Raw genomic sequence first — 21,466 nt, 5'->3', positions numbered from 1 at the left:
GCCAGCACCGTGACATCTACGCAGCTCGCGAGCACCGTCACGCAACTCGCGAGCACTGTCACAAGTACAGCCACGAGCACTCTCACGCAGCTCGCATCGACCGTGACGTCCACCGCCACGAGCACTCTCACACAAGTCGCTTCCACTGTGACCAACACCGCCACGAGCACTCTCACGCAGCTCGCTTCCACCGTGACCTCGACCGCGACATCCACGCTCACGCAACTGGCCAGCACCGTGACCTCGACCGCGACATCCACGCTCACGCAAGTGGCCAGCACCGTGACGAGTACGGCCACGTCTACGCTCACGCAAGTTGCATCGACTGTGACGTCCACATCGTTGCTCTCGCAAGTCGCCTCGACTGTGACCAACACCGTGGTCAGCACCCTAACTCAGCCGGCATCGACTATTACTGCACCCCCCTCAACCGTCACCAATACGGTGACAGTCACCGCCACGTCGCTTGTAACGAAGGTTGTTGGTGGCGTGGGTTCAAAATAGTGATTTGATTTGATTTGATTTGATTTGATTTATCCAAGCAATTAAGCGTGGCGAAAATAGACTGGCGTTTCGGGGGAGCTGCCTCCATCACTTCGATGAATGACTGGATGCAGTACAGATGAATGTGCATAGATGTGTATATATCCCCTAGTTTGGCTTCTGTATAGATTAGCCATCTTTCGCACCTTACTCTCAACTTGCCTGTATGCTCATTACCCTTGCTTCAATCAGAAGGAAACGCCGATTGAGCAGCACCGCCCTAACTAGCGGAAGTAGATACCAAAGGGAGATTCTACGGAGCTGGTCACGGGCCTCTACATAAGGCAGGCAAAGCGAGTTTCGAATAGAACTGCCAGTTGGGAGATTATTCTCTCGATTCAACAAGATCTCCCACTTGGCAGATTTCGGTCTCGATGCCGGTCACGTGACGAAGGCGAGGTAGGCAAGAGGATTTCGAAAAGATCTGCCATTTGGCAGATTTGCGAACTGCTTGTCACGTGCTTTGATCGGGGCAAACTACAGTGTTCCTTGGTTGACAGAGGGAAGACCGTGAGCAATTGAATGGGACGAAAAATCAGGCTTCGCTTGAGTGACTTTGAGTCTAGATTGAAAACTATAGACTGTAGCAAGGCTATTGACTTGATCGAAAACCCGGTGGAGCTGCTCCCCAATTCACCCTCCACTCTGCTTCTCGATCTGCAGCCCAGCAACATCTGCCTCATCCTCAATTGATCGTGCTCTCGCCGCCTTCACCGCCTTCGCCATCCCCTTCCTTCTGAACATCCTCAGCAACGTCCTCCTCCGTCTCCTCTTCCATCTCCTCTGTCCACTGCTTTGCCCGCTCCTCCGCCTCCTGCAGCACCTTTTCCAATTCCTCCTTCTTCAGCTGCTGAAAGTGAGTCGATAGCGAATTCTCCCCTCCCTTCGCCTTGCACTCGCGCCACCATTTCAGTTGGGAAGGCGGCATCCACAGCGGGAACAGCGCGTCGCGGAGCTTCTCGATGTTCTCGTTCGGATCGATGACGTTGGGCATCTGTTCGACTTCGCTCGGGCGCAGCTCGATGTAACAAGCCCAGGTCTAGACGGCGTTAGCTAGCATTCTGGACGTCCTTCTACAGCCGCGCGAATAGGAACAAGCGTGGCAGAGAGGGGGAAGAAGCGTACCAGTGCCTGGAGGCTGCCGTCTTTTTGGCACGCAACGATGTAATCCAGGTCGTCTTCCTTTCCGTTTCCATCAATGAAGCGCTGGATGGTTGCCCTCAGCTCCTTGACCGGGAACTCAGGCGTGGGTTTGATTTGTTGCTCCTGTTCTTGGTTCGACTTGAGAACGAGACGAGTGAACCACGACATGGCTGCGACGTGTGGTGGTGTGAAAGTGCTTGGTCAGGAGTGTGGAAGAGAAAGAGGAAGGAAAGAGATCGCGGCCGCCTTTTTAAAGCGAGGGTGAATGCTCGCCAATCTAGAAAGTCCAAGCGTGAGTGGAATATTTCGTGAATGTCTGTCAGGTGACTGAGTGGTGACCAGGCAAGGCTCCAGCCTCGCCACATTCACGCCTTCTCCCGGCCTCCCCCCTTCTTCTTCACAACAACCCGCCCAAACTCATCCGCATCAACAAACCCCTCATCAACCCCCACCGCACGTCCCCTCTTCTTATCCTTCTTCTTTGCCTCGCGTTTCGCCTCCCTCTCCGCCTCCCCCGTCCTCTTCTTCACCTTAGGAACCCTAGGAACACGCGTCTTCGCCCCCAAAGCCCACAAATCGCCCCAAGAGCTCTTGCGCGCGTCGCGGAAAGCCTGCCTGCTCAAGCTGCGCGGTACAGTCCAGCGCTCCAGCGTGGCGGCGGGGGTGCAGAGGTCGAGGATTACGTGGCCGCGGCGTTTCAGGGGCGGGAGGACGGCGCGGGGGAGGGAGAGGGAGAGGTGGTGTTGCTCTGTTGAGGGAGGGGTATCGTGGTGCTCGTACCCTTTGAACGCCTCCTCTGTCGCTGCGTCGTCTTGGTTCACATTCGCTCCCGCGTCGCGGAGGTCGCGGCCGCGGATAGCGGAGAAGTAGCTGAACTTGACGTCTTCGAAGTTCTTGTCACGCGCGCCGAGGATGCGCTGGAGGAAGGGTGGACGCACGTAGCGCTGGGAGAAGTGGCAGATGTCTCTGCGGCTTTTGATCGTGCCTCGCGGGATGTACATTGGACAGGCGGACTGGTTAGTGCAGGGGGCGATGATCATGCCTTTTTCTTTGGCGGGCGGGAGGGTGTAGGATTCGAAAATGTCCATTGATGGCGCGGGGTGGGTGGAGGATTCGAAGCGGGTGTCTAGGAGAGTTTCTCGTGCGGCGGCGACGATTTCGAATCCGCGGGCGATGCCTTTTTCTAAAAGCAGGAGGACGCCGCCTTCGCTTGAAAGCAGATTCCAGAGATTCAGGATGCGTGATTTGCGGAGGTGGTCTTCTCGTAGTCCCCAGAGGGTGTGTGGCGCAATGACGAGATCGAATTTCCCTTTCTTGCCCGCCTGTTCGGTGTGGAGATAGTCAGGCAAACGTGGAACAAAGATGGTGTTCTCCAACAGCGCACTCGCTCGGTGTCTCAGTGCATCCGAGCCAGTCAACACTGTGGCGTGGCCCATAGGCGGAGTAAGACCAGCTCCTCCAATCTTCCCATCTGGATTTGCAACTGCTGTTCGCGCTTCTCCGTTGGCGGAGAGCTCGTGCATTCTCTCCCACTCCGCCTTCAGCAGTTCCCTCACAGCGAGTACGCCTGCACCGCCCCCTCCCGCGTCCAAGATCCTCAACTCTCCTTTCTCCGCCTTTCGCACCAAGTCTTCCGCCCATGCAGTTCCCAGACGCTTCCTCGTCTCGACAAGCACACTCAACACACTCGCGTAGAAGCCCGGCATGAGTACGCTCATGAAAATGTCCCCTTCCATATTGCTCATCCGATCCTGCCCGGCTTCCAAAGGGATGGGCTTCTGCTGCATCATCTTCGCCAGCGCGGGGGTGGAAGTGCTGTAAGGCAAGCCCACGCCGCCAAAGATTCGATGAGCCGCTTCTGCAAGATGGGCATTTGCCGTGCCGGATATTCGCGATTGAATGGGATCGATGAAGGTCGATTTGGGGAGGCTGAGAGTCGAGGGCGAGGTCGTGAAGCGGTTGAACACGGTGAGGGGATGGCTTCGAGTGTACGACTCCTCCTCTTCTGTCCCATCCTCCTCCCCCCAATGATCCTCCTCAGCTTCGTCCAGTGCATTCTCAATATCCCCCGCAAGCCTCACATCATCCCCGTCCAACTCCTCCTCTTCCCTCACAACCTCATCCTCAACCTCAAACTCGACCTCTTCCAACTCCCCATCCGCCCCCTCCTTCATCAATCCAATTCGACTCCCCACCCCCGTCCCAACATCCTCTCCAACCACAACCTCCCCCCTCTCCTCAAGCCTCACAGCCCGCCCATAAAGCCGCTCATAAATCTTTAATTCCTCCCCGCTCAACACCCCCTCAGGCAAGACATCCCGATACTTTTTCCGCGCATTCTCCGCCGCGACTACCGGGCTTTGCTCTTGAGCAGCATCTTCAAAATCTTGCGCTGATTCGGTAAGGGAATGCTGCGCTTCGACAAAATGTTGTGATGCTGATGTTGCTGGTAATCTCGCCTCACTGCTCGAAAATCGTAGACTCTTCCGTGGCGAACATTGCAGCAGCTGTTGTTGACGGGGAATCTGGAAGCGAGAAGAAGGACTGGTTCGTGCATTTTGCTTGGCGAAAATAGCGGCTCGTAATCGGCAGGAAGCGCATGAGGAGGCGTGGAGAAGGCGACGTTGGATCGTGAACATGGCGGGGCGAAGTGTTGAACGAGAAAGACGAGTTGGAGAAGATGTCGCTCGACGGCCAAAAAAAGTTCGAGATGAGCGAGGTCGCGAAATTCCTTGGCGGATGTCGCGGTATCACGTGTCTCCTTACTACATTGTTGGGAATGGACCTGGCAATCTCAACACCAGGCTCGCGAGGATAATGAATGCGGAGAGGAAGATTGGGGGGTTGAAGATTCCAAGCAAGCTATGATTAAGGGGGGTGGGAAGGAAGAGTACTCTAAGAAAAGCCAAAGACCAAAAATCAAAGTCTCCCATTTGACCACCACCACCACCAAGGCCACCTTCTGTAGCCAGCCATCCGTCATGCTTGCTGCCCATGTCTTGTACCACATAAGCCAATTGTCCCGGATGTCTGGTGGTGATGTTCGCGCTCGCTGCTCCTACCACCAAAGCTCCCCGGCCCTCCCCGTTGCCGATTACCTCCCCGGAGCCACCTTGAGACCGGTAGCGAGAGCGTGCGGTGATCGAAGAGGTGCAGGTTGATATGCTTGGATGATTTGTAGAAGCAAGGATGCAAATCGAATGGGAAAGTCGAATAAGAAACCGAAAGCAGGCCAAGTGATGCAAAGCAAATGTTTTTTGTCGTGAATTTTGGATTGTTGTTCTCCGGAAGCAATGCAGTCGAGAAGCTTGCCGAATAGTCGATGCCACGATGGACCGGGGAACTGAGGGGATTGGGGTCGGGGTGATATCAGGGTAGTAAACGCAGCAGCAGACAAAAGAAGAGTCGAGTTGTGGCCGTTTCACCAGCCTGCAGATGAATCCGAGATCCGTCCAGATGACGAAACCGAAACCCCTGCCGAGTGGCACTGCCAGAAGCTTGTTGCATGCATGCCGATGGTCTTGAGCTGTAGAGCATGCCTTGCCGCCTGACGAATTGAGTCCTGCGCTTCTCTTGTCCCATCGAGCTCCGAAAGCCCGAGTGATGAGAAGCGAAACGATCAAGTCAAGCAAACTCTCCAGCCCAGACGTACTAGATGCACTGATACCGATATGAAAGTCCGACCGCATCCAGCTGGTTCGATGTGTGCTGCTCCCCGGCCGTCACACTTTCTGTGACTGGGCCAAGCAAGCGAAGCACGTTGAAAAGATCGAAGGCCGATGATGAGCCGCAAAAGTCATTGTTGAGTTGATGAGGGGGATGTGGATGTCGATCCTGTCGTGTACGCGGATACGCCATCGAGAATCAATCGTTGTTGTAACCCGCCGCACCGCCGCCGCCACGCCTGCTTGAACGAAGCTTCCTGCATGCACTTGTCAGTCAAAGTCTTCGAGCCTTCTCATAGCGCGTCAATCAAGGGGGAGCACAAAGGCAACCGCAACGCAATAGAGGAGAAGGCTCGTCTTACACTCAATACGCGAATTATGGAGAGGGCGGCGTCGTGTGGGCAGATACAGCTCACTCACATCCCATTGCCCTCAGTCGTCCGCGGGTTGACGGGTCCACGACGCTTGTCGGTCAGTCCGCCGTTGCCGGTCTGGCCGCCGGTGGCTTGTCCAGTGCGGTTGCGGCCGTTTTTCTCGTCAGCTCCGTCTTCCGCGGTCTGCTGCTGCACCTGAGCGGCAGCGATGGCCTGGGCATTCTTCTGGTACTTGTAGACGGTCCAGTCGAAGACGTAGTCGTACTGGAAGCCCTCACGTACGAACAGGTCACGGAAGATCTTGCGGAGGTAGGAGTAGTCGGGCTTGTCATCGAAGCGCAGGCTGCGAGTGTAGTTGAGATAGATGGCGAACTCGTTGGGAAAGCCACGGCACAGAACCTCGGTGGGCGTCGTCATCTTCTTCTCCATGATGCGGTCGTACTTCTGCTTCTTGGTGGCCGCCTTGAGGCCTTGCCACGGCAGGCTGCCACGGCAAAAGTAGAGCATGACGTATCCAAGCGATTCCATGTCGTCACGGCGGGATTGTTCTGAGGGGGAAGTTAGCAGGAATGGAGATATCTGTCATGCTTGTGTTCTATACGTACCGACACCCAAGTGCGTGTTGATCGAGGCATATCGTGCGGTACCGGTCAAGTTCTTGTTCTCACGGTAGGGAATGTGGAAGTGTGTCTTGGGGTCGCGGTACTTCTTGGCCAGCCCGAAATCAATCACATTGACCTGATTGCCCCTCTTGCCAATGCCCATCAAGAAGTTGTCGGGCTTGATGTCACGGTGGATGAAGCTCTTGGCGTGGATGTACTCGATGCGGGAGATGAGCTGGTCGGCGAGCAGCAGGACAGTCTTGAGGGAGAATTTGCGGTTGCAGAAGTTGAAGAGGTCTTCGAGCGAGGGGCCGAGCAGGTCGAGGACCATGGCGTTGTAGTCACACTCGGTGCCGAACCAGCGGACGAAGGGGATGCCGACGCCTCCGGCGAGGGATTTGTACACGCGGGCCTCGTATTCGAGTTGGGGATGCTTGGCTTTGACACTCTCCAGCTTGATGGCGATTTCCTCTCCCGAGATGATGTTAGTGCCTAGAGAGAGGGGGTTAGTGGGGATTGTGTACAGGTGGGAGGGAGTCTCGATACATACCCAGATAGATATCGCCGAAACTGCCACTGCCGATTTTACGGCCGATGCGGTACTTGTTCCCCACGCGGAGGTCCTGGAAGGGCGGAAGTCAGCATTGCTTCACATGCCCAATGGTGGGCCGGAGGCCACCGGGGTGGGCAAGTGATGGAGAGGGGCAAGGGCACTCACCATGGTCGTCATGATTGCGGATGACCAGCAGAGAGGATTTGCGTGTTGTTGTTGTTTGTTGGGGTGGAGCGGATCGGCGAAGGGGGGCGTGTGCCCGGTATCTCTACCAGGCGTCGGGAGGGTGGCAGTCGGTCGAGCGGTGGGGGATGAGGAGGATGAGGGAGGAGGAGGGTCGGAAGTGAGGCTGTTGTGGGTGTTGGTCGGTCAGTGAGAGGGGATTGCTGAGTGTGCAGGCAAGCAGGCAGTGAATCAAGCACGCCCAAGCGCGGCCCGCCGGCGGCAGCAAGCGGTGACTGAGAAGGCTTGGCAAAGGCAAGCTGGCCCGGGCGTGAAACACGCCTGCCTCGTTGGCTGAAGGGGGCAGGTGGGGTCACAAACGAGCCCGGCCGCACGCCGCCGGGTAAGAATCGACCGTGGATCTTTGTCCAGGCCTGCGAACTGCTCGCAAGTGAACACTGTCACGATGGTGGGTATAGTTTGGGCGAGGCCGACTACTCAAAAGAATGGGTGCAAATGAGGCGATCAATGGAGTGGAGGAGAGGAAAGCTTGCTGCTCGCGATCCGCATGACACCTGACTGGAGATCGGGTACGCACCTGCAATCTGATCTTGGCTTCTGGTTTCACCGCGTCAGCCGGAGGCAATCGATGGTCGATAACGATCCACGGGAAGGCAAGGCGAAGTGGTGCAATACTGATCACTTCACAGCTATCGTGCGAGGGGAGAAAATGAGGAAGGTGGCAAGGCCAGCTCGTTGCCAACAGAAAAGCGAACCGTTCGGCTAAAGACAAGGCAGAATTGCAAATCGCGCGCTTCCTGCTCTGGTTGCCCGCTACATACCTCGTACCAGATAGGGCGTGCGGAGTATTGATTGCCTTGCTTGCGATCTCCGCCCAGTCCCGTGAGTCGATGGGACGGTGCCAACGGGCGTGTCATACGATCTGCCCTGCTGAGGCATTTTACTCATCCCGTCATGTGCTTACGCCCTTTCACTCCAATTCCACATTCTACAAAGCCACACGACTCGGGGATTTGGTGGAATACTACCTCGCATGTCCGTAAAGATTCTATTCCTGCCGGACATCCGACGGACTGTGGCGCGCGAAAGGGCGTAAAGCGGACCACAATGGCGTCTGCCATTGCCCAGGCCTGGGCTCTTCCGGCCAGTCGAAAAGGCCCAGAGGCGTGGAGAGGGGCGCCTTACCGCGGCTGAGGCTTGCCCGCCCGGACCGTGGTCCGCTTGAATGCTTTTGCCGATCTTGTCTGGCCCTGCGACCCACTCTTTACCGATGCACCTCACTTGCTCCCCAGCCTTCTTGTGCCTTTCCAACGCGTGCACTACTGGTGTATCTTTGTGAAAATTCCCGTCGCCTTATTACCGCCCCCACTCGACATGATGTTGGAAGGCACGACAGCAAGCTCGGTGATGTGTCCTACGCGTATGACGAGCAGAATCAAGAAGAACGCTGCGTGAGCATTACGGATTGATGCGAAGGCCTTTGCGCAGGTCGTGGTAGAACATCGAAACGAATCGACCATAGCGAAGGCGGGAGATACGTGTGGTCGAAGAATCGTAGTCAATGCCAACATGCGCTGTAAATGCTGGATTCCATTCGTGCTTCCTCGTACTCACGTATCGCTCGGTGCAGGCAGCAAATGAACCTTTAATCCTTCCAATCTTTCTCGTGGCCTGCGTGACTTCGCCAGAACGACTCAGGCTGTCGCCAATTAGAATTTTTGCTGTATAATCCTGCTGTCAAAACGTGGGCTAGTCCCCGGGTATTGCGTCGTCGTGGCGGACTGGACGAACGGGTATTGCGTCGTCGTGGCGGACTGGACGAACACGTCACTTGTCGAAGGACAGCGCGGAGATCGCCATGGGCTGTGCTGTGAGTATTGCGACGAGGTATATATGTCTCAATACCACTCCCGCCCTTTTCCCGATCGTTCCTCCGCAAGTACTCGCTCCTTGAAGACGGTGTCGGCTTCCAAACGCTCCGATCGACTTCGCTGGACGTCCTCCCAGAGTAGCCACTCTGCGTGCTGTCGTGAAAGCATCGGTCGCACAACCCTCCCGCAGCCAGCAACATGTGACAACGGACCCCTTCCCGGGTAAACCTCGCGACGCCAGTAAGATGACTTCATATCCTCCCCAAGCGTCCCGCCATTTTAACAAATGACTTCAGTACCAACAGTACAGCCATTCGAGCGCTGGAAATGTTGCCGCGGTCGTCATTGCACCTGCAAGTAACAAAACCAGGCCCCATGAAAGTCCGATGATCAACCATGGCGTGTTGTAGGGTGAATGTGCGCGGCCGAGTTTCGCTTGACACCGTTCCGTAAGAAGATCCTGGAATGTCAGAGGAGTAGCCGGAGGTGGTTCGTTTTTTTGGCGTTTTGGTTTCCATAAAGGGCGCGCGTTCGAGCGTTGGAAAGGGAGAAAGGGTGTTCTTTTTGGTGCTTTCTTTTTCGCCGTTCAAATGCTCAGCCAGAGATCGCGTGGATTTGAGGGCTCTACGACGCGAATGATTGACGTAGAAGAACAGGTCTCCGCCTTCAGCAGCAGCATCGGGCCCGCATTTCACGTGATAGTTCCTTCCGCTTCCAGCAGTTTCGTCATCCCGCCGGCTAAACCTCGCCACGCCCTGCATGGGTATATAGACTGTATCTTTGCGCCCGCATCGTAGTGGTGGGTGCCCCTTCTCGTATTTCGTATTTCCTATTCTCTTTCCCCCCTAATTGCTGCTAACTCTAGGCTTCTCGCCTCAAAAGACAAAACCAGGCTCCATGAAAGTCCGAAAGGATGAATGTGCGCAGCTGAGTTTGGCTTCACCTCGAAGGTGTTTCGTTTTTGATGTTTTTGGGCGTCAGGTCAGGTCGCGCGTTCGAAAGGTGGTGGTGGTGGGACTTTTTGTGCGCAGCATGCGCGTCCTGGCAGCATTCCTCTCTCTTCACGATTGCTTAATGCAATCTCCTTTTCGCTACGATGAAAGGGCAGTCATCTTTTGATGTTCGTCAGCTATGTTATTGGACGGAGTGTGTTTGCATGTCGCATTCTTGAGTAGCTGCTCACCGTGTTTTGGTGGTTTGCGCACTGCATGGTCCACCCACGCAACACAAAACACAGTAGATGCATTGAAGGAGGAAAATACGTTACAAACCGCTCCACCAGGGTATCATCATTCCCATCGTACTCCTGACGCCTCGCATCAATCACGCTTCACACACCTCCCTCATCACAGCCCAAACATCATCCTTGCGTCGCCATACTCTTTCTCAACTGCCTCTCGCGCTGGCCCGCCTGCAACTCCAGTCTCGACACAGCATAGCTCAGCCTCTCCCTCTTCTGCCGTAGCTGTTGCACCTTCATCTCCTCCACCGCCGCCGAACCCGCCGCAGCACTCGGTCTCGCGGCACCACTCTTCGCCGCGCCATAACTCGATCGCGACGGCTGGCTCAGCCGCCCTTCTTGTAGTTCCGCTTTGGCCATGAGTGCTTGCTCTCTTCGCTCCAGCTTGTCGAGGTACGTTTCAACGCGTGAAAGCAGGTTGCCGACTTCGGGCTGGATTTCGGAGAGTAAGGAGAATTGGGCCGTGACGAGGTCGTGCTCGGAGACTAGTTCGAAGTGCTGTGCAGACACGTTAGAACACATTCGATGGTCTGTGGAGATGGGTTCGCGCGACGTACTCTCGTTGTCTGCAAGACCTTTGCTAGTCTTGGGTAGTCGCTCACGCCTGAGTCAAGGATGTTGATGCTCGATTCCAGCAGTTGCATGCTAGATTGGAGGGATCCAACGCATCCCTGCAGAGCGTTGTGCGTGCTTGAGTCCATGGCGACCTTTCCGGCCCACTTCTACAATCGCAGATCGCACAATAATCGTTCAGACAGATCTGTTTACGCGCATCGCGTCCACTCGAAGTTCAATGGGCGAACAAGCCGCTTCTCCGCCGATAATTCCCCGAAGAAAAGCCGTGCCAAGCCCGGAGCTTCTCACCCGGGAGTGAGAAGCTGCAGGTCCAGCAACATCATCCTCAATCGCATCTACCCACCACCCCGATCCCCATCTCCAAGAGTCAGACACCATCATGCCTGGCCTACTCGGAAAGAAGTTCCCGGCGCCCATTGGTGAGCCCCCGTTATTGGCTGCGCGTGCAGCGCAGGAGAAAGGAAGAAGCCAGGACTGACAGCGTTTTGCACAGCGCGGCCATTGTGGCCATTCTACACCGCCGGTATGCCCTCTATCTGCCCTCAAGAGCGCCTCAAGTGCTGCAAATGCTGGATGAGGAATATAGAGATGGATATACTGACGATTCGCGCTTGGAATAGGCCTGGTGATTGCCTACGGCATCAACTCCGCCGCCAATGTCATGATGCAGTGTACGTCTTTGCTCCTACCATCCCTCCCGTCAAACTGGCAGATGCGGAGATACATGAGTGTGAAGAGATGCTGACCTGCTGCTGCTTGCAGCGGACGAATACAAGAACGACCCGCGAAATCCGTATGCGAAGACATCGAGCGGCGATGCCCACTAAGCTCGCTGGGGTGGAGGGAGGAGAGGATGTTCGCGGCACGTCAGGAGGAGTGCAACAGCATGGAACAGTGCGACAATAGAATGGCGCGAGGCTGCCTGATTCGTTGAGGCATGGAGTGACGGTGGTAGCATTTGTATATATACCAAGCAAATCCGCTGGCTCCTCCGTGAGGTCACCTCTTCTCTTCGTGAAGCGACTTGTGATCCCTGCCTGGATAGATCAGCCATGCCGAGCATTGCACGGTCCGCTGCCCCTGGCACGGAAAACTCTCGATGCTCCTGTAGCCCATCACACCCGTAAAAGCATCACCATGAACGCTCGGACCACTACATCCACACCCTCCAAAGTCCTCGCCAACACCTCATCCTTCGCAATGCGACTCCAGTCGTAAACCAAAAAATACCCCATCACATCCCAGCCCCCAATGTCAACCCGCAACCGCATCCCCCAATTACTAGAACCCTACTTCCGCCTCCCGCCCGAGTTATCCCTCATTCTCCTAACAGGCACACTAGGCTGTACCCCAACATGGCTCACCTCGCTCTACGTCAGCAGCATTCTCAGTCCCCAACAGCAGCAACAAGGGGAAGCGTACACTGTACTGCTCGTAAGCTGGATGCGCGATTTGAAGTTCTGGAAAACGCAGATTCGTAGGACGACGGTAAGTCGCTGCCAGCAAACATCCTTTCCAAACGAAAAGACCAAAAGCGCTGATAGAGATACTTTGTATTGATAATAGGGCCTCGACCTCTCCAAACTCGCATCCGAGCAGCGCTTCCACTTCGTCGACTGCACGAGCACAACTCTCCAACATCCGTCCACCTCGAAAGACATACTTGAATCCACCGTCCAACAAATGCAATCCGTGCTCTCCAAAATCGAATCTCACCAACCGAAATCCCGCACAATCTTAATCCTCGACAACCCCGACATCCTCCTAGCAACGGCCTCAACAACCGCGTCAAACCTGCACCAAGCTCTGCTCCCCCTGCGCTCAAGGGTCCACGCAACAATCGTTTCGCTTACAGCGGATTCGCCTTTCCTCGCCGCCGCAGCAGCAGCAGCCACCGAAGAAGCATCAAAGTCGAGATTCTCGCCGGTGGAGGTGCAGACTTCCGCTTTCGTGGTGCTCATGGCGCACGCTGCGAGCTTCGTGGTCGGCGTGAGGGAGTTGTTGACGGGGGCGGCGAGGGATGTTAGTGGTGTCGTGCGGATCACGAGGGGTGGCGGCGCTTATGAGGGTGATGAAGCTGGAGATGTGAAGGAAGTGGAGGCGCTTTACTTGGTTCAGCGGGATGGGGGCGTGAAGGTGTTTGGGAGGGGGCAGATGGGTGGTTGAGCTGATGATGGATCTTGGATGGAAGTTCCTGCACGATTCTCTACGGCACCAGCTGAGATGCTGATCCTTTGATCTGAGGATGACACACACGCTCACCCCAGCAAACATCGTTCCTCTGGCCAACTCAACATTCATGGCGGCACCATCCTGTCGACAGCATGTTAGGCGACTCAACAGGCAGCGCGGAAAGCTCATCGCTCCTCTCCCGTTCTTCGTCTCCATCCATCGGGCCAATCCAATCCTCCTCCACCATTGCTCGCAGTCCGACAGACCTGGGCTTGGCAAACGTGCGGTCCTTCTTGATGATGGGAGCCGTGCTGTTAACCGGAGACGGCGGCGGCTCTTTCGACAATTCGTGCGCATCTGCGGCAGCAAACTTGAAGTGCGGCGTCAAGTCGTCCATTGGACGCCCGCCTTCCACCGTGACAGTTCGAGTGTGAGTGATGCCGCCGCTCATTCCGAGGTCTGACAGTCTGGCACCGCCGGCAGGCATGGTCTCCTTCAGCAGTCGCTGGCGCGTTAAGGTGTAGAGGAGACTGTCCACCCAGCCGCAGCTACCGAGCATCGATCCAGCAAAGGTGGCGTACCTGAGGCTGTACGGTTTGCCGCCTTGCGAGTATGACCACATTCTTCCAGCAGAGAGTGGGAGGGTGAGCAGGACGTACACGCACGGGTACAAGGTCATCAGCTTCGCCACCCGATTGACGGCGAGGACGGTGCTCATGTTGGCCGTGTGACCCTGACGGACTTGTTCGAAGACCCGTTTGGTCTTGTAACGAAGCATGAAGAAAGTCACGACATAGATGACGACAGTTCCGAATTGGACGAGAAACACCCCTGTGAATGCAGTCAGGGTCGCGATTCGGTTGTGGCAGCTAACGGACGGGGGAACTCACAAACGTAATGCAGCATCAGACGGTCGGTCTCGAATGCTTCGGAGACCCAACACCATTCACCTGCACGAACAAAGTACTCCCACCTGCCGTTCGAAGTGTCAGCGCGAGCCGTTGATACGCGGTAAAGGTTCATCGTACCCGTGCAGAGCCGCACCAATGCCCGTCAGTGCATAAGCAAAGGCCCAAATCGACACAATCATGGCGGTGAAGAGGCGGTGATGGATTCGCTTGCCATGTACAGCCGTGATGTACGTATGCACAGCAATAGCCAAAACAAAGAACCCGCTGCTCACATCACCCGAGTGCAGAAGCCAGCCCTGGGCAAAACAAGGAGCCGACGGAGCGAGGAGGCGGTTGAAGCGAATCCAGTGCCAGCTGAAGAGGTACGCGGAGGCTTGTTGAAGGTCCGCGGTGAGGAGGTTGAGGACGAGCAGCACGTATTGGTTGTAGCCGAGGAAGGTGTTGTAGTGCAGCTTCCACGTCACCAAACGCCAGCATATGAAGCAGATTAGGGTGAGCGTGGTGCCGCTGGACAGTAGGGCGACGAGGCCGAGGGGGATCAAGCCCATGCGGAACTCGTGGGTCAGCGGGTTCATGCTGTATGGTGCGGGGAAGTAGTCGCCGCCGTTGACGTGGATCATCGGAGTGTACGGAGGAGGCGACATGGTGGGGAGGATGGTCGTGGAGGCAGGGCTCTCGTTGCAGTCATCGATCAGCGGTTGCAGGGGAGAAGGAAATGGAAATAGCAGCGGTGCGATGCTCAGGGAGTTGACCGAACATGAGCAGCGCAGACACGATTGGAAAGAAGAAGGAAGTGATGTGAAGTATCGGAGGAGATGAGAGCAAACGGTGAAGCAGGGAAGGGACCCACTATTCTGACAAAATAGGCAGGAACGCCAGGCTGGTCGTGACTTCCTCGTGTTACAACGAGGGCAAGTGCGTCAGACTTGCGATGTTGAGCATATCTGCGACCTCTTGACTACATGTATCCGCGAAATCATGCACTTCCCTGTGGCATTACATTTGGCAATGGCCCAAGAGGCACAACCTTGCTTCCACCCGCCGTGGCATATCCTGCCTTGATCTAGACGCGTAGGATACGTCAGTACCAGCTTCACCTTACGGTTGAGAAGGAGGCAATGACTTACATCTCGAAAGTGCGTCGTCTTCCTGAAGGCACCGCGAGTCTCCTCCGGACTCTCGTCGTAGTAGATGTGGAGCAGCCATTTGTGGATGTGCGGGTAGTCATGCCGGATCATCTTCAAGTTACACCGGAAGGACGTGTGATATCCGACGTCGAAGCGAATGATGGTCGTATACCTGGGGCAGAGTCAGCGAGCCTGTCAGCGTTTACTGTCCCCATTTCGACTCACAGCCTGATGTCCGCCTCGGTCAGATGCTTCCCGAAGATGAACGGCCCTTCGCTCTCAGCCAAAATCTTCTCCATCCGGTCGAGGCTCTCGAAGAGCAGCGTCACGTTCTCCTCGTACGCTTCCTGCGTCGCTGCAAAGCCCGACTATACGACCTCAAAATCAGCACTCCATCATCCACATGAAAAATGCCGGAACCCACCTTATAAACCCCATTATTAATCCGATCATAAACCCACTCATTCTGCGCCTCAATCTCCCCCCTCAACTTCTCCGGCAACAACCCGCCGCCCACCTTACTCTCCTCACGCAGCTCCTTCGGAACAAAAGCGTCAAACTCCGAGTACAGCATGCGAATCACCTCGGAGCTCTCATTGCTGACAATCGTCTCCTTCTGCTTGTCCCAGATGACCGGCACGGTGTAGCGGCCAGAGTATTCCGGGTCGGCTTTGAGGTAGAGCTGCTTGAACTTGGTGAAGCCGTAGAGCGGATCAACGGGGTCGGTGCCCGGGCGGTCGGGGTTGAAGACCCAGCCTGCGAGAGCGATGAGTATGTTTTACCGTCCCTTGGGAAGTGCGTTCTGGTCTCAATTACCCTCCGGCCCCATCGCGTAATCCATCACGACCAACTGAATCACATCCTCCAGCCCTTTCAGACTCCGTACGATATTGGCGCGATGCGCCCACGGGCATCTGATCGGTCTTTTTAGCAACCATTCTAGCCTTCTCCGGAACGTCACGGCTTATACCCAAGATTGATATAAAGCACATATCGCCCCTTCTCAGCGGGAAACTCCGCGCCGGGCTGCGAGGAGATGCTGTTGCGGAACTTGGAGTCGGGGCGGCGGAATTTCCCATCCGTGTCGGCGATTTTGGAGAAGTCGTTGTGCACGCCGTTGCTAGTTGTTGTTGTTGCGGGCATTGTGGCAGATGGAGATGTTATTAGGTGGGGTTAGGCTTCGGGTATTGTTCTTGCTGGATGTGAGAGTGATGGCCGCCCATTTAAAGCTACTGTCTTCGTCTGATGGGATCAAGACATGCAGTACAGCTGGGCTGACGTTGATTACCAACCACGGACGCACGCATGCTCTACTTGCCCCGATGCCCGACAACTTTTGCCATCCATCCCAAGCCCAGTGAAGAGAGCATGATTAAACACGAACTCATAAACAGCAAGTTGCATTATTTACACCTCCCCTTCTCCTAGTCTTTTCGCATATTCCACATCTGTCTCCACTACCCAATATTCTCTACAATTGCCGGACCGGGGGTATCAAACCACACCGCCAAGAAGTCGAATATACAGAGCATAGGTGAGAAAGAAAGCACGGGTCCACGGTCATCCGGTGCACCACCTAGATGACGTACTGTACACGAGGGATTAGCATGGTCATTGCCATGTGAGCATCCCGCCACAGACTTACCGGAATGAACAAATACGGCGTCCTCCTCTCATACTCCGCCCACGCGTCACCATACTTCTCCCGACACCGCTGAATATCCCTCCACGCGCGATGGATGATCATCAGCACGAAAAAGACGGGGTAGAACCAGGGGAAGGGGGAGTTGAAGCCGGTGATGAGGCCCCATGTGATGGCAAAGTAGGTGTCGCAGGTGTAGTGGATCTTGCGCGCGTACTTGTACCAGCCGTCGACGAGGATGGTGTCGCCGGCGGGGGTGGTGATGGTTTGCGGGTGCTGGATGTGGCGCCACGGCAGTTGCGGGAAGGCCTGGCGCTCCTGGAAGTGCCCGCGCTCCGCCAGGCGGAACATGTTCTTTTGGCTCTGCGACGTGTCCCACACCCAGTAGGTGAAGAGGTAGGTGGTGAAGAAGAGGGCGAGCGCGGGCTTTGACCAGGCGTAGATGGCGGGATTGTGGTTGGCGAGGTAGATGGTGCAGTGGCAGTAGCTCAAGGGGACGCCGGCCATGTTCCAGAAGATGAGCATGAAGCCCCACTTCTCGTAGTACATGTCCCAGGTGGTGGTGATCATGTTTTCGCCCTTGCAACACGCGTTGGCGTAGAGGAAGTGCGCCATGAGGAGGAAGGCGACTTCGCCCGAGACGTAGCCGTACAGCTCGTACTGGCGCGCCGCGGCCGACAGGGAGATGAGGAACAGCATGTACCACGGGAGGCGCACCTCGAAGAACATCTTCATATCCAGCCACTGGAACATGCGCGGGTTCAGCTCGGCGCCCATGAAGAAGTCGTAGATATGGTAGCCAGTCATGCGGTGCTGAGCTCCGCGGTACAGTGCAGAGGGGTAGGCAACGAGGGCGACGAGGAAGCCGGAGATGATGGCCACGCTCATGATCGGGCCAAATTCGTCCAGGAGAGTGTAGAGTTTAAAGAGGCCGCTGAAGTGAAGAGCCACGGCAACGACAATGGTGGTGTAGAAGCTCCACACACCATTGCAGTAATACCGCAGCTGCTTGCCTCCTTCGTGAGGAAGAGGCTTGCCCACGGTGTACACACCCGGCATTGTAAGGTACATGATGCCCTGAAAGACGAGGAAGACCCAGTAGATCAACCACGCCTTGAGATGAGGAAAGGCTCCGGTGTAGGCCAGTCGCACGAGATGCCTGCCGAACTGGGACCAGGTCATGCTGGGCTCCGAGGGGAACTTGCCATTGTAGTATGTCGCGCCAATCCACATGTACCACATGAGCAGGGGAAAGCCGATCATCATGGCGCTGACGCCCCAGCTGCCGCCAAAGTCGAAGTGAGGGTTCTGATCGATTTTGGGATCGGCGCCCTCCGCCCAGCCATCCACCACCCGGCCTTTGGGCTTGCCGTTCGCCGCCGTGCCATTCGCGGCGAGGATGTTCTCGCTCGAGATCTCGGACTTTATTTCTTCTGCGGCAACCGGGGACTCTGATCGGTTCGGGTTGGCGACGGACTTACGCGATCGGCGGCGGGAGGGAGTCTCGACGAAGTCATCGGGGATGGTGGATTTTCTGGTGGGATGATCATGTCAGTCTCCGGCCGCACCGTGTGGTGCAACGAGTGCTGCTGCTGCATACCGCGGTGTCTTCCCCGTCTTCGACCGGGTCACGCGTTCCGACATGATTTTTTTTTTTCAATCAAGCAAGTCTCTCGCCTTTTGCGCCGGGGGTCGAGGATAGGGCAACTCGGGGCGTAGCAGGACGCCAAGTACAGCCCGTGCGCGGGAATAGGCGCTCGATAAGCAGGTGGAGGGATGGTGGAAGGGAGCGGACGAGACGCAGAGTGCGCGAGGAAAATGACGGGTGCAGGTTACAGTAGCATCTCGAGGTGGAGCGCGCTTGAATGTTTACATCTTCCGGAAGACCTCCAAAATCGTCTAGCACCGTTTCTTAGCGCCGCCCAAACGTCTTCCGCTGCCGCTGACCTCATTATTCGTCTGCTAAACCTCGCCAACTCGACTCGAATTGCCTTGTGCAGGCATTGAAAGACCGCATGCACATCGCATTCGGCAATCTACTCATCGCTGTCCCGAGTCCGAAAGGGCACCTCCTGGATAGACCCCCTTGACGCTCGACCGGGAGCCTCAGCTGGGCCATCTTGCCTATCTGATGTCTTTATTAGACCTCCTAAACCGCTGAGATGACTGCACAAGATACATTACTCCTCGCGACATTACGTGACAGCAATAAGTCCGAGCTGAAGTGAAACTCGTATCGTGATCGCTTCGTTTAGATACGAAGGAGCTTATAACTATGTTGATCTACTAGGTATATTTACATCTCAGCCGACTCTGCAGCCTGCACGCCCCAAACGCCGAATCGAAGCCTGCCAATGCACACCGACTCCCGAAGGATTCCCATCTTCAAAACTCCCCAAACAAACTAAGTCTCCTCCGGCCCCTTCCCATTACCGCGTCCACTCTCCCTCAATCAAACGATGCACTAATCAACCAATCCGCCAAATTCAGCGGATCGTTCGTCGCCGAGATGACTGTCGGCGCCTGACCAAGCGTGTACTGCTTCCTGTGGCCGGGCGGGCCGAATTGCACGGTAACATTGGTGGGCGCGCCGCCGTTGTAGCCCACGGCGTTGCCGGTGATGGAATTGCCGTACAGCTGGCCGAAGGTCTCTTTTTGCCCGTTGATAGGCACCGCGGCGGTCTTGTACGCGCCGGATTGCCGGTTCTCGACGAATACCACGACGGTGGGGAAGGGTGAGGCTGTGGGGGTCACTGTTGCGGCTGTGGTTGTTGGGTAGCGCGGAGGGTGCGCGAGGACGGAGGTGATGGAGAGGAGGGAGAGGAAGAGGCCTGTGGCGTGCATGGTTGTGGTGGGTTGGTGTTGGCTTGAATGTGGATGTTGTTTGATTCTTGTGTTGCTAGACGGATGTCACAATTGAGCGGATAGAATGACTTTACGGCGAGAGACTCCATCACAGCTATATATACGTTCCCCTCCTTCTGCTGAGGTGAGCCAGGCAACCGCAGGAGCTCGTGTGTAAGCATTGGGAGTGTTGATAATTCCGGTCTCCTGATGCCAACGGGCCAGCAATACGAACCATGGTTCCACCTCAGCCCTGCTTGGCGAAGGGTGGCGCCATCAGCATCTCTGCTTCGTCCAACCGTCGTTGCTATTTTGCTGCCCATCACACAACTGCAGTAATTCCTTTGATCAAATAGTAGCTATACACAAGTCGAGCGGGAGGCTTTCAGCCCTCACCTGCTTGCCTGCTGCGATGGAACGGCTGAAGAACGTGCTTGGGATCAGCACTTTCGCCGCGGGATTTGCACAGGCTTTGGCCCGCGGCGAGGCTGTGTGGCTTTCAATGCACTGCGCCGCGGGCGCTGGTCTGGAGCTGCCCGGCGCTTCTAGAAAAAGAACATGCACCGCAGCGCCACAGGTAAAAATACGCGCGACTTCCACTGGAATAGGCAATCCGAAGCAGCGCAATGTCTGTAATACACAGACCGATTTTGACTCTATCTTGGTCGACTTCTACGGTGTTAGGACCGGCCTGATTATACAGGGGATGCCGTTATCCGGACACACTTCCGTCCTGTTGAGATCTTTGGTGATTGGACCCGTGGGGCCCGAGACGTATTTGCATAGCTCGGTGATGTCGGGTATCGGACAGTCCTGGTCGGGATTCGACGTGGGGTACTGCCTAATACACAAGATTCAGCAGATGTCCAGAGCGAGGAGGATGCAGATGTTAAAGGCACTCACTCGTCTCCCCAGGCTCCGAGGAAATATAGCCAGTTCACCGGCGTGCTGTCGTTGTACGCTGCGAACCTCTCCGTGCCCTCGTCGTAGGTGTAGTAGTATGCGCTCAGCGTGGGATCCCACAGCGGCCCCTTGTCGGTGTAGTCCACTATGAGGCCGTCTGGCAGGTTGACGTCTGGAATGGTGTGGTCATGCTTGCCTGTAATCGCATAATTGGCATGCGTGCCGTTCGCCGAGTACGAGATTGGCTAAGGTACGCACGGCAGTGTCAGCAAGCTCACAGCGTTAGAGAAGAAAAGCAGCGTCACTGACTCTAACGCCGTTGTTGTACTTCTCCGTAGCATTATAAGTAAACGCTTCTCCGTTCGAGTGCTGGCTATACCACACAGCCTGCGGCACACCATTCTGAAAGCGGACCATATTGTGCTCCCAGTCGCCCACGTGGTCGCCGATAACGTAATCTACATACGAGCCACCGTAGTTGAAGGCGTAGAAGTACATAAAGAAGGCATCGACAGAGTTGCTGCCCCGGTCAACAACGATGACGGCGCAGGAGACCGCAGGGCTGGTGCTGCCTTTGCTGTCGGGTAAGACTCCATTGAGGTATGCGGGGTTAGTCGCGACGTTCTCGTTAGAAGTCAGATAGATGTTGGCGCCATCGTTGGCGCCGTTGACATTGTTGAGCTCGTTGAGGTTGTCGAGGGTTAGAGGCTTCGGGCCGTCGGTGATGGCTGTAAAGTTGAGATCGGGGTGGGTGTTGGTGAGCTGGGCGCCGATGTCTGAGGGAAGGTACTTCTCCCCAGAGTAGAGGTATACAATTGGCGCGTAGTCGAGCACGTATTGCGGGACGCCTGCTGGCGCTTGTCGTTTCAGGAGAGGGGATGCAAGAGAGCACAATGCAAGGCTGAGAAGGAGGAAAAAGGCCATGTCGGAGAGGAGTGGCAGGAATGCAGACTCCTTGCAGGCTGACGGGCACGGGAAACTAAAGTACTTACACGATTGTTGTCTTCTTGTTTCCTACTGGCATTGATCGACAAGAATGGAACATAGTAACCGTTGCAGCAATGCCAGCACGTTTCCTGGCCATTGGACCAGTCAAACCGACAAGCTCGCAGCCAGA

General features: G+C 55.9%; 12 protein-coding genes across 12 annotated transcripts; 3 read left to right on the top strand and 9 right to left on the bottom strand.

Annotated features, from left to right (window-relative positions):
• BDY17DRAFT_68505 (uncharacterized protein) lies at positions 1-866 on the top strand (the record flags this gene model as incomplete). Its single annotated transcript, XM_033738613.1, has 1 exon — positions 1-866. A coding segment is annotated over one exon (504 nt), but the record flags the coding sequence as incomplete, so codon positions are not given.
• BDY17DRAFT_68504 (uncharacterized protein) lies at positions 867-1,952 on the bottom strand. Its single transcript, XM_033738612.1, has 2 exons — positions 1,669-1,952; positions 867-1,582 (listed from the first exon to the last, which is right to left on the bottom strand). The coding sequence occupies exons 1-2, from the start codon at positions 1,852-1,854 to the stop codon at positions 1,229-1,231; spliced, it is 540 nt and encodes a 179-aa protein (XP_033592553.1). The 5' UTR covers positions 1,855-1,952; the 3' UTR covers positions 867-1,228.
• Positions 1,953-2,159: 207 nt separating this feature from the next.
• Positions 2,160-4,292, bottom strand: BDY17DRAFT_239194 (mitochondrial small ribosomal subunit Rsm22-domain-containing protein; the record flags this gene model as incomplete). Its single annotated transcript, XM_033730340.1, has 1 exon — positions 2,160-4,292. A coding segment is annotated over one exon (2,133 nt), but the record flags the coding sequence as incomplete, so codon positions are not given.
• A 1,225-nt stretch (positions 4,293-5,517) lies between these two features.
• On the bottom strand, positions 5,518-7,404 carry BDY17DRAFT_68500 (kinase-like domain-containing protein). Its single transcript, XM_033738611.1, has 4 exons — positions 7,046-7,404; positions 6,878-6,950; positions 6,331-6,819; positions 5,518-6,273 (listed from the first exon to the last, which is right to left on the bottom strand). The coding sequence occupies exons 1-4, from the start codon at positions 7,055-7,057 to the stop codon at positions 5,768-5,770; spliced, it is 1,080 nt and encodes a 359-aa protein (XP_033592551.1). The 5' UTR covers positions 7,058-7,404; the 3' UTR covers positions 5,518-5,767.
• A 2,890-nt stretch (positions 7,405-10,294) lies between these two features.
• Positions 10,295-10,875, bottom strand: BDY17DRAFT_246808 (DASH complex subunit Spc19; the record flags this gene model as incomplete). The annotated part of the gene is made up of 2 exons (XM_033730758.1): positions 10,295-10,672; positions 10,732-10,875. The coding sequence occupies 2 exons, from the start codon at positions 10,873-10,875 to the stop codon at positions 10,295-10,297; spliced, it is 522 nt and encodes a 173-aa protein (XP_033592550.1).
• Positions 10,876-11,082: 207 nt separating this feature from the next.
• BDY17DRAFT_290653 (ATPase, F0 complex, subunit J) lies at positions 11,083-11,759 on the top strand. The gene is made up of 4 exons (XM_033732544.1): positions 11,083-11,169; positions 11,244-11,273; positions 11,371-11,421; positions 11,513-11,759. The coding sequence occupies exons 1-4, from the start codon at positions 11,130-11,132 to the stop codon at positions 11,575-11,577; spliced, it is 186 nt and encodes a 61-aa protein (XP_033592549.1). The 5' UTR covers positions 11,083-11,129; the 3' UTR covers positions 11,578-11,759.
• Positions 11,760-12,001: 242 nt separating this feature from the next.
• Positions 12,002-12,916, top strand: BDY17DRAFT_246791 (uncharacterized protein; the record flags this gene model as incomplete). Its single annotated transcript, XM_033730757.1, has 2 exons — positions 12,002-12,238; positions 12,317-12,916. The coding sequence occupies 2 exons, from the start codon at positions 12,002-12,004 to the stop codon at positions 12,914-12,916; spliced, it is 837 nt and encodes a 278-aa protein (XP_033592548.1).
• A 487-nt stretch (positions 12,917-13,403) lies between these two features.
• On the bottom strand, positions 13,404-14,399 carry BDY17DRAFT_240194 (G protein-coupled glucose receptor regulating Gpa2-domain-containing protein; the record flags this gene model as incomplete). The annotated part of the gene is made up of 3 exons (XM_033730356.1): positions 13,404-13,753; positions 13,813-13,895; positions 13,951-14,399. Coding segments are annotated over 3 exons (882 nt in total), but the record flags the coding sequence as incomplete, so codon positions are not given.
• A 244-nt stretch (positions 14,400-14,643) lies between these two features.
• On the bottom strand, positions 14,644-16,319 carry BDY17DRAFT_68638 (glutathione S-transferase). The gene is made up of 6 exons (XM_033738614.1): positions 15,931-16,319; positions 15,777-15,874; positions 15,385-15,716; positions 15,186-15,328; positions 14,961-15,132; positions 14,644-14,896 (listed from the first exon to the last, which is right to left on the bottom strand). The coding sequence occupies exons 1-6, from the start codon at positions 16,101-16,103 to the stop codon at positions 14,810-14,812; spliced, it is 1,005 nt and encodes a 334-aa protein (XP_033592546.1). The 5' UTR covers positions 16,104-16,319; the 3' UTR covers positions 14,644-14,809.
• BDY17DRAFT_290641 (delta(24(24(1)))-sterol reductase) lies at positions 16,177-18,452 on the bottom strand. Its single transcript, XM_033732543.1, has 3 exons — positions 18,203-18,452; positions 16,606-18,136; positions 16,177-16,548 (listed from the first exon to the last, which is right to left on the bottom strand). The coding sequence occupies exons 1-3, from the start codon at positions 18,244-18,246 to the stop codon at positions 16,537-16,539; spliced, it is 1,587 nt and encodes a 528-aa protein (XP_033592545.1). The 5' UTR covers positions 18,247-18,452; the 3' UTR covers positions 16,177-16,536.
• Positions 18,453-18,570: 118 nt separating this feature from the next.
• On the bottom strand, positions 18,571-19,521 carry BDY17DRAFT_290639 (uncharacterized protein). Its single transcript, XM_033732542.1, has one exon. It carries the CDS (start codon positions 19,444-19,446, stop codon positions 19,051-19,053), a length of 396 nt encoding a protein of 131 aa, XP_033592544.1. The 5' UTR covers positions 19,447-19,521; the 3' UTR covers positions 18,571-19,050.
• Positions 19,522-19,943: 422 nt separating this feature from the next.
• BDY17DRAFT_331454 (uncharacterized protein) lies at positions 19,944-21,273 on the bottom strand (the record flags this gene model as incomplete). The annotated part of the gene is made up of 3 exons (XM_033737886.1): positions 19,944-20,287; positions 20,350-20,594; positions 20,659-21,273. The coding sequence occupies 3 exons, from the start codon at positions 21,271-21,273 to the stop codon at positions 20,119-20,121; spliced, it is 1,029 nt and encodes a 342-aa protein (XP_033592543.1). The 3' UTR covers positions 19,944-20,118.
• Between the last annotated feature and the right edge of the window lie 193 nt (positions 21,274-21,466).

The sequence above is a fragment of the Neohortaea acidophila genome, assembly GCF_010093505.1.
Source record: "Neohortaea acidophila strain CBS 113389 unplaced genomic scaffold BDY17scaffold_2, whole genome shotgun sequence".
NCBI classification, from domain to species: domain Eukaryota; kingdom Fungi; phylum Ascomycota; class Dothideomycetes; order Mycosphaerellales; family Teratosphaeriaceae; genus Neohortaea; species Neohortaea acidophila.
The sequence above is the reverse complement of the archived record's forward strand: the minus strand, read 5'-3'. Positions and strand labels throughout refer to the sequence as shown.

Excerpts from the sequence above, each read along its gene's own strand:
- BDY17DRAFT_68504 (XM_033738612.1), bottom strand. The coding sequence starts at position 1,854 with ATGTCGTGGTTCACTCGTCTCGTTCTCAAGTCGAACCAAGAACAGGAG. Across the intron at positions 1,583-1,668 it reads ACGGCAGCCTCCAGGCACTG|ACCTGGGCTTGTTACATCGA; the intron begins GTACGCTTCTTC and ends AACGCCGTCTAG.
- BDY17DRAFT_68500 (XM_033738611.1), bottom strand. Across the intron at positions 6,820-6,877 it reads TTTCGGCGATATCTATCTGG|GCACTAACATCATCTCGGGA; the intron begins GTATGTATCGAG and ends CCCTCTCTCTAG. Across the intron at positions 6,274-6,330 it reads CAACACGCACTTGGGTGTCG|AACAATCCCGCCGTGACGAC; the intron begins GTACGTATAGAA and ends CTTCCCCCTCAG.
- BDY17DRAFT_290653 (XM_033732544.1), top strand. The coding sequence starts at position 11,130 with ATGCCTGGCCTACTCGGAAAGAAGTTCCCGGCGCCCATTG. Across the intron at positions 11,170-11,243 it reads GAAGTTCCCGGCGCCCATTG|CGCGGCCATTGTGGCCATTC; the intron begins GTGAGCCCCCGT and ends CGTTTTGCACAG. Across the intron at positions 11,422-11,512 it reads CGCCAATGTCATGATGCAGT|CGGACGAATACAAGAACGAC; the intron begins GTACGTCTTTGC and ends TGCTGCTTGCAG.
- BDY17DRAFT_68638 (XM_033738614.1), bottom strand. The coding sequence starts at position 16,103 with ATGCCCGCAACAACAACAACTAGCAACGGCGTGCACAACGACTTCTCC. Across the intron at positions 15,875-15,930 it reads GTGCTTTATATCAATCTTGG|ATGCCCGTGGGCGCATCGCG; the intron begins GTATAAGCCGTG and ends AAGACCGATCAG. Across the intron at positions 14,897-14,960 it reads AGACGACGCACTTTCGAGAT|ATCAAGGCAGGATATGCCAC; the intron begins GTAAGTCATTGC and ends CTACGCGTCTAG.
- BDY17DRAFT_290641 (XM_033732543.1), bottom strand. The coding sequence starts at position 18,246 with ATGTCGGAACGCGTGACCCGGTCGAAGACGGGGAAGACACCGCG. Across the intron at positions 18,137-18,202 it reads AAGACGGGGAAGACACCGCG|AAAATCCACCATCCCCGATG; the intron begins GTATGCAGCAGC and ends TCATCCCACCAG.
- BDY17DRAFT_290639 (XM_033732542.1), bottom strand. The coding sequence starts at position 19,446 with ATGCACGCCACAGGCCTCTTCCTCTCCCTCCTCTCCATCACCTCCGTC.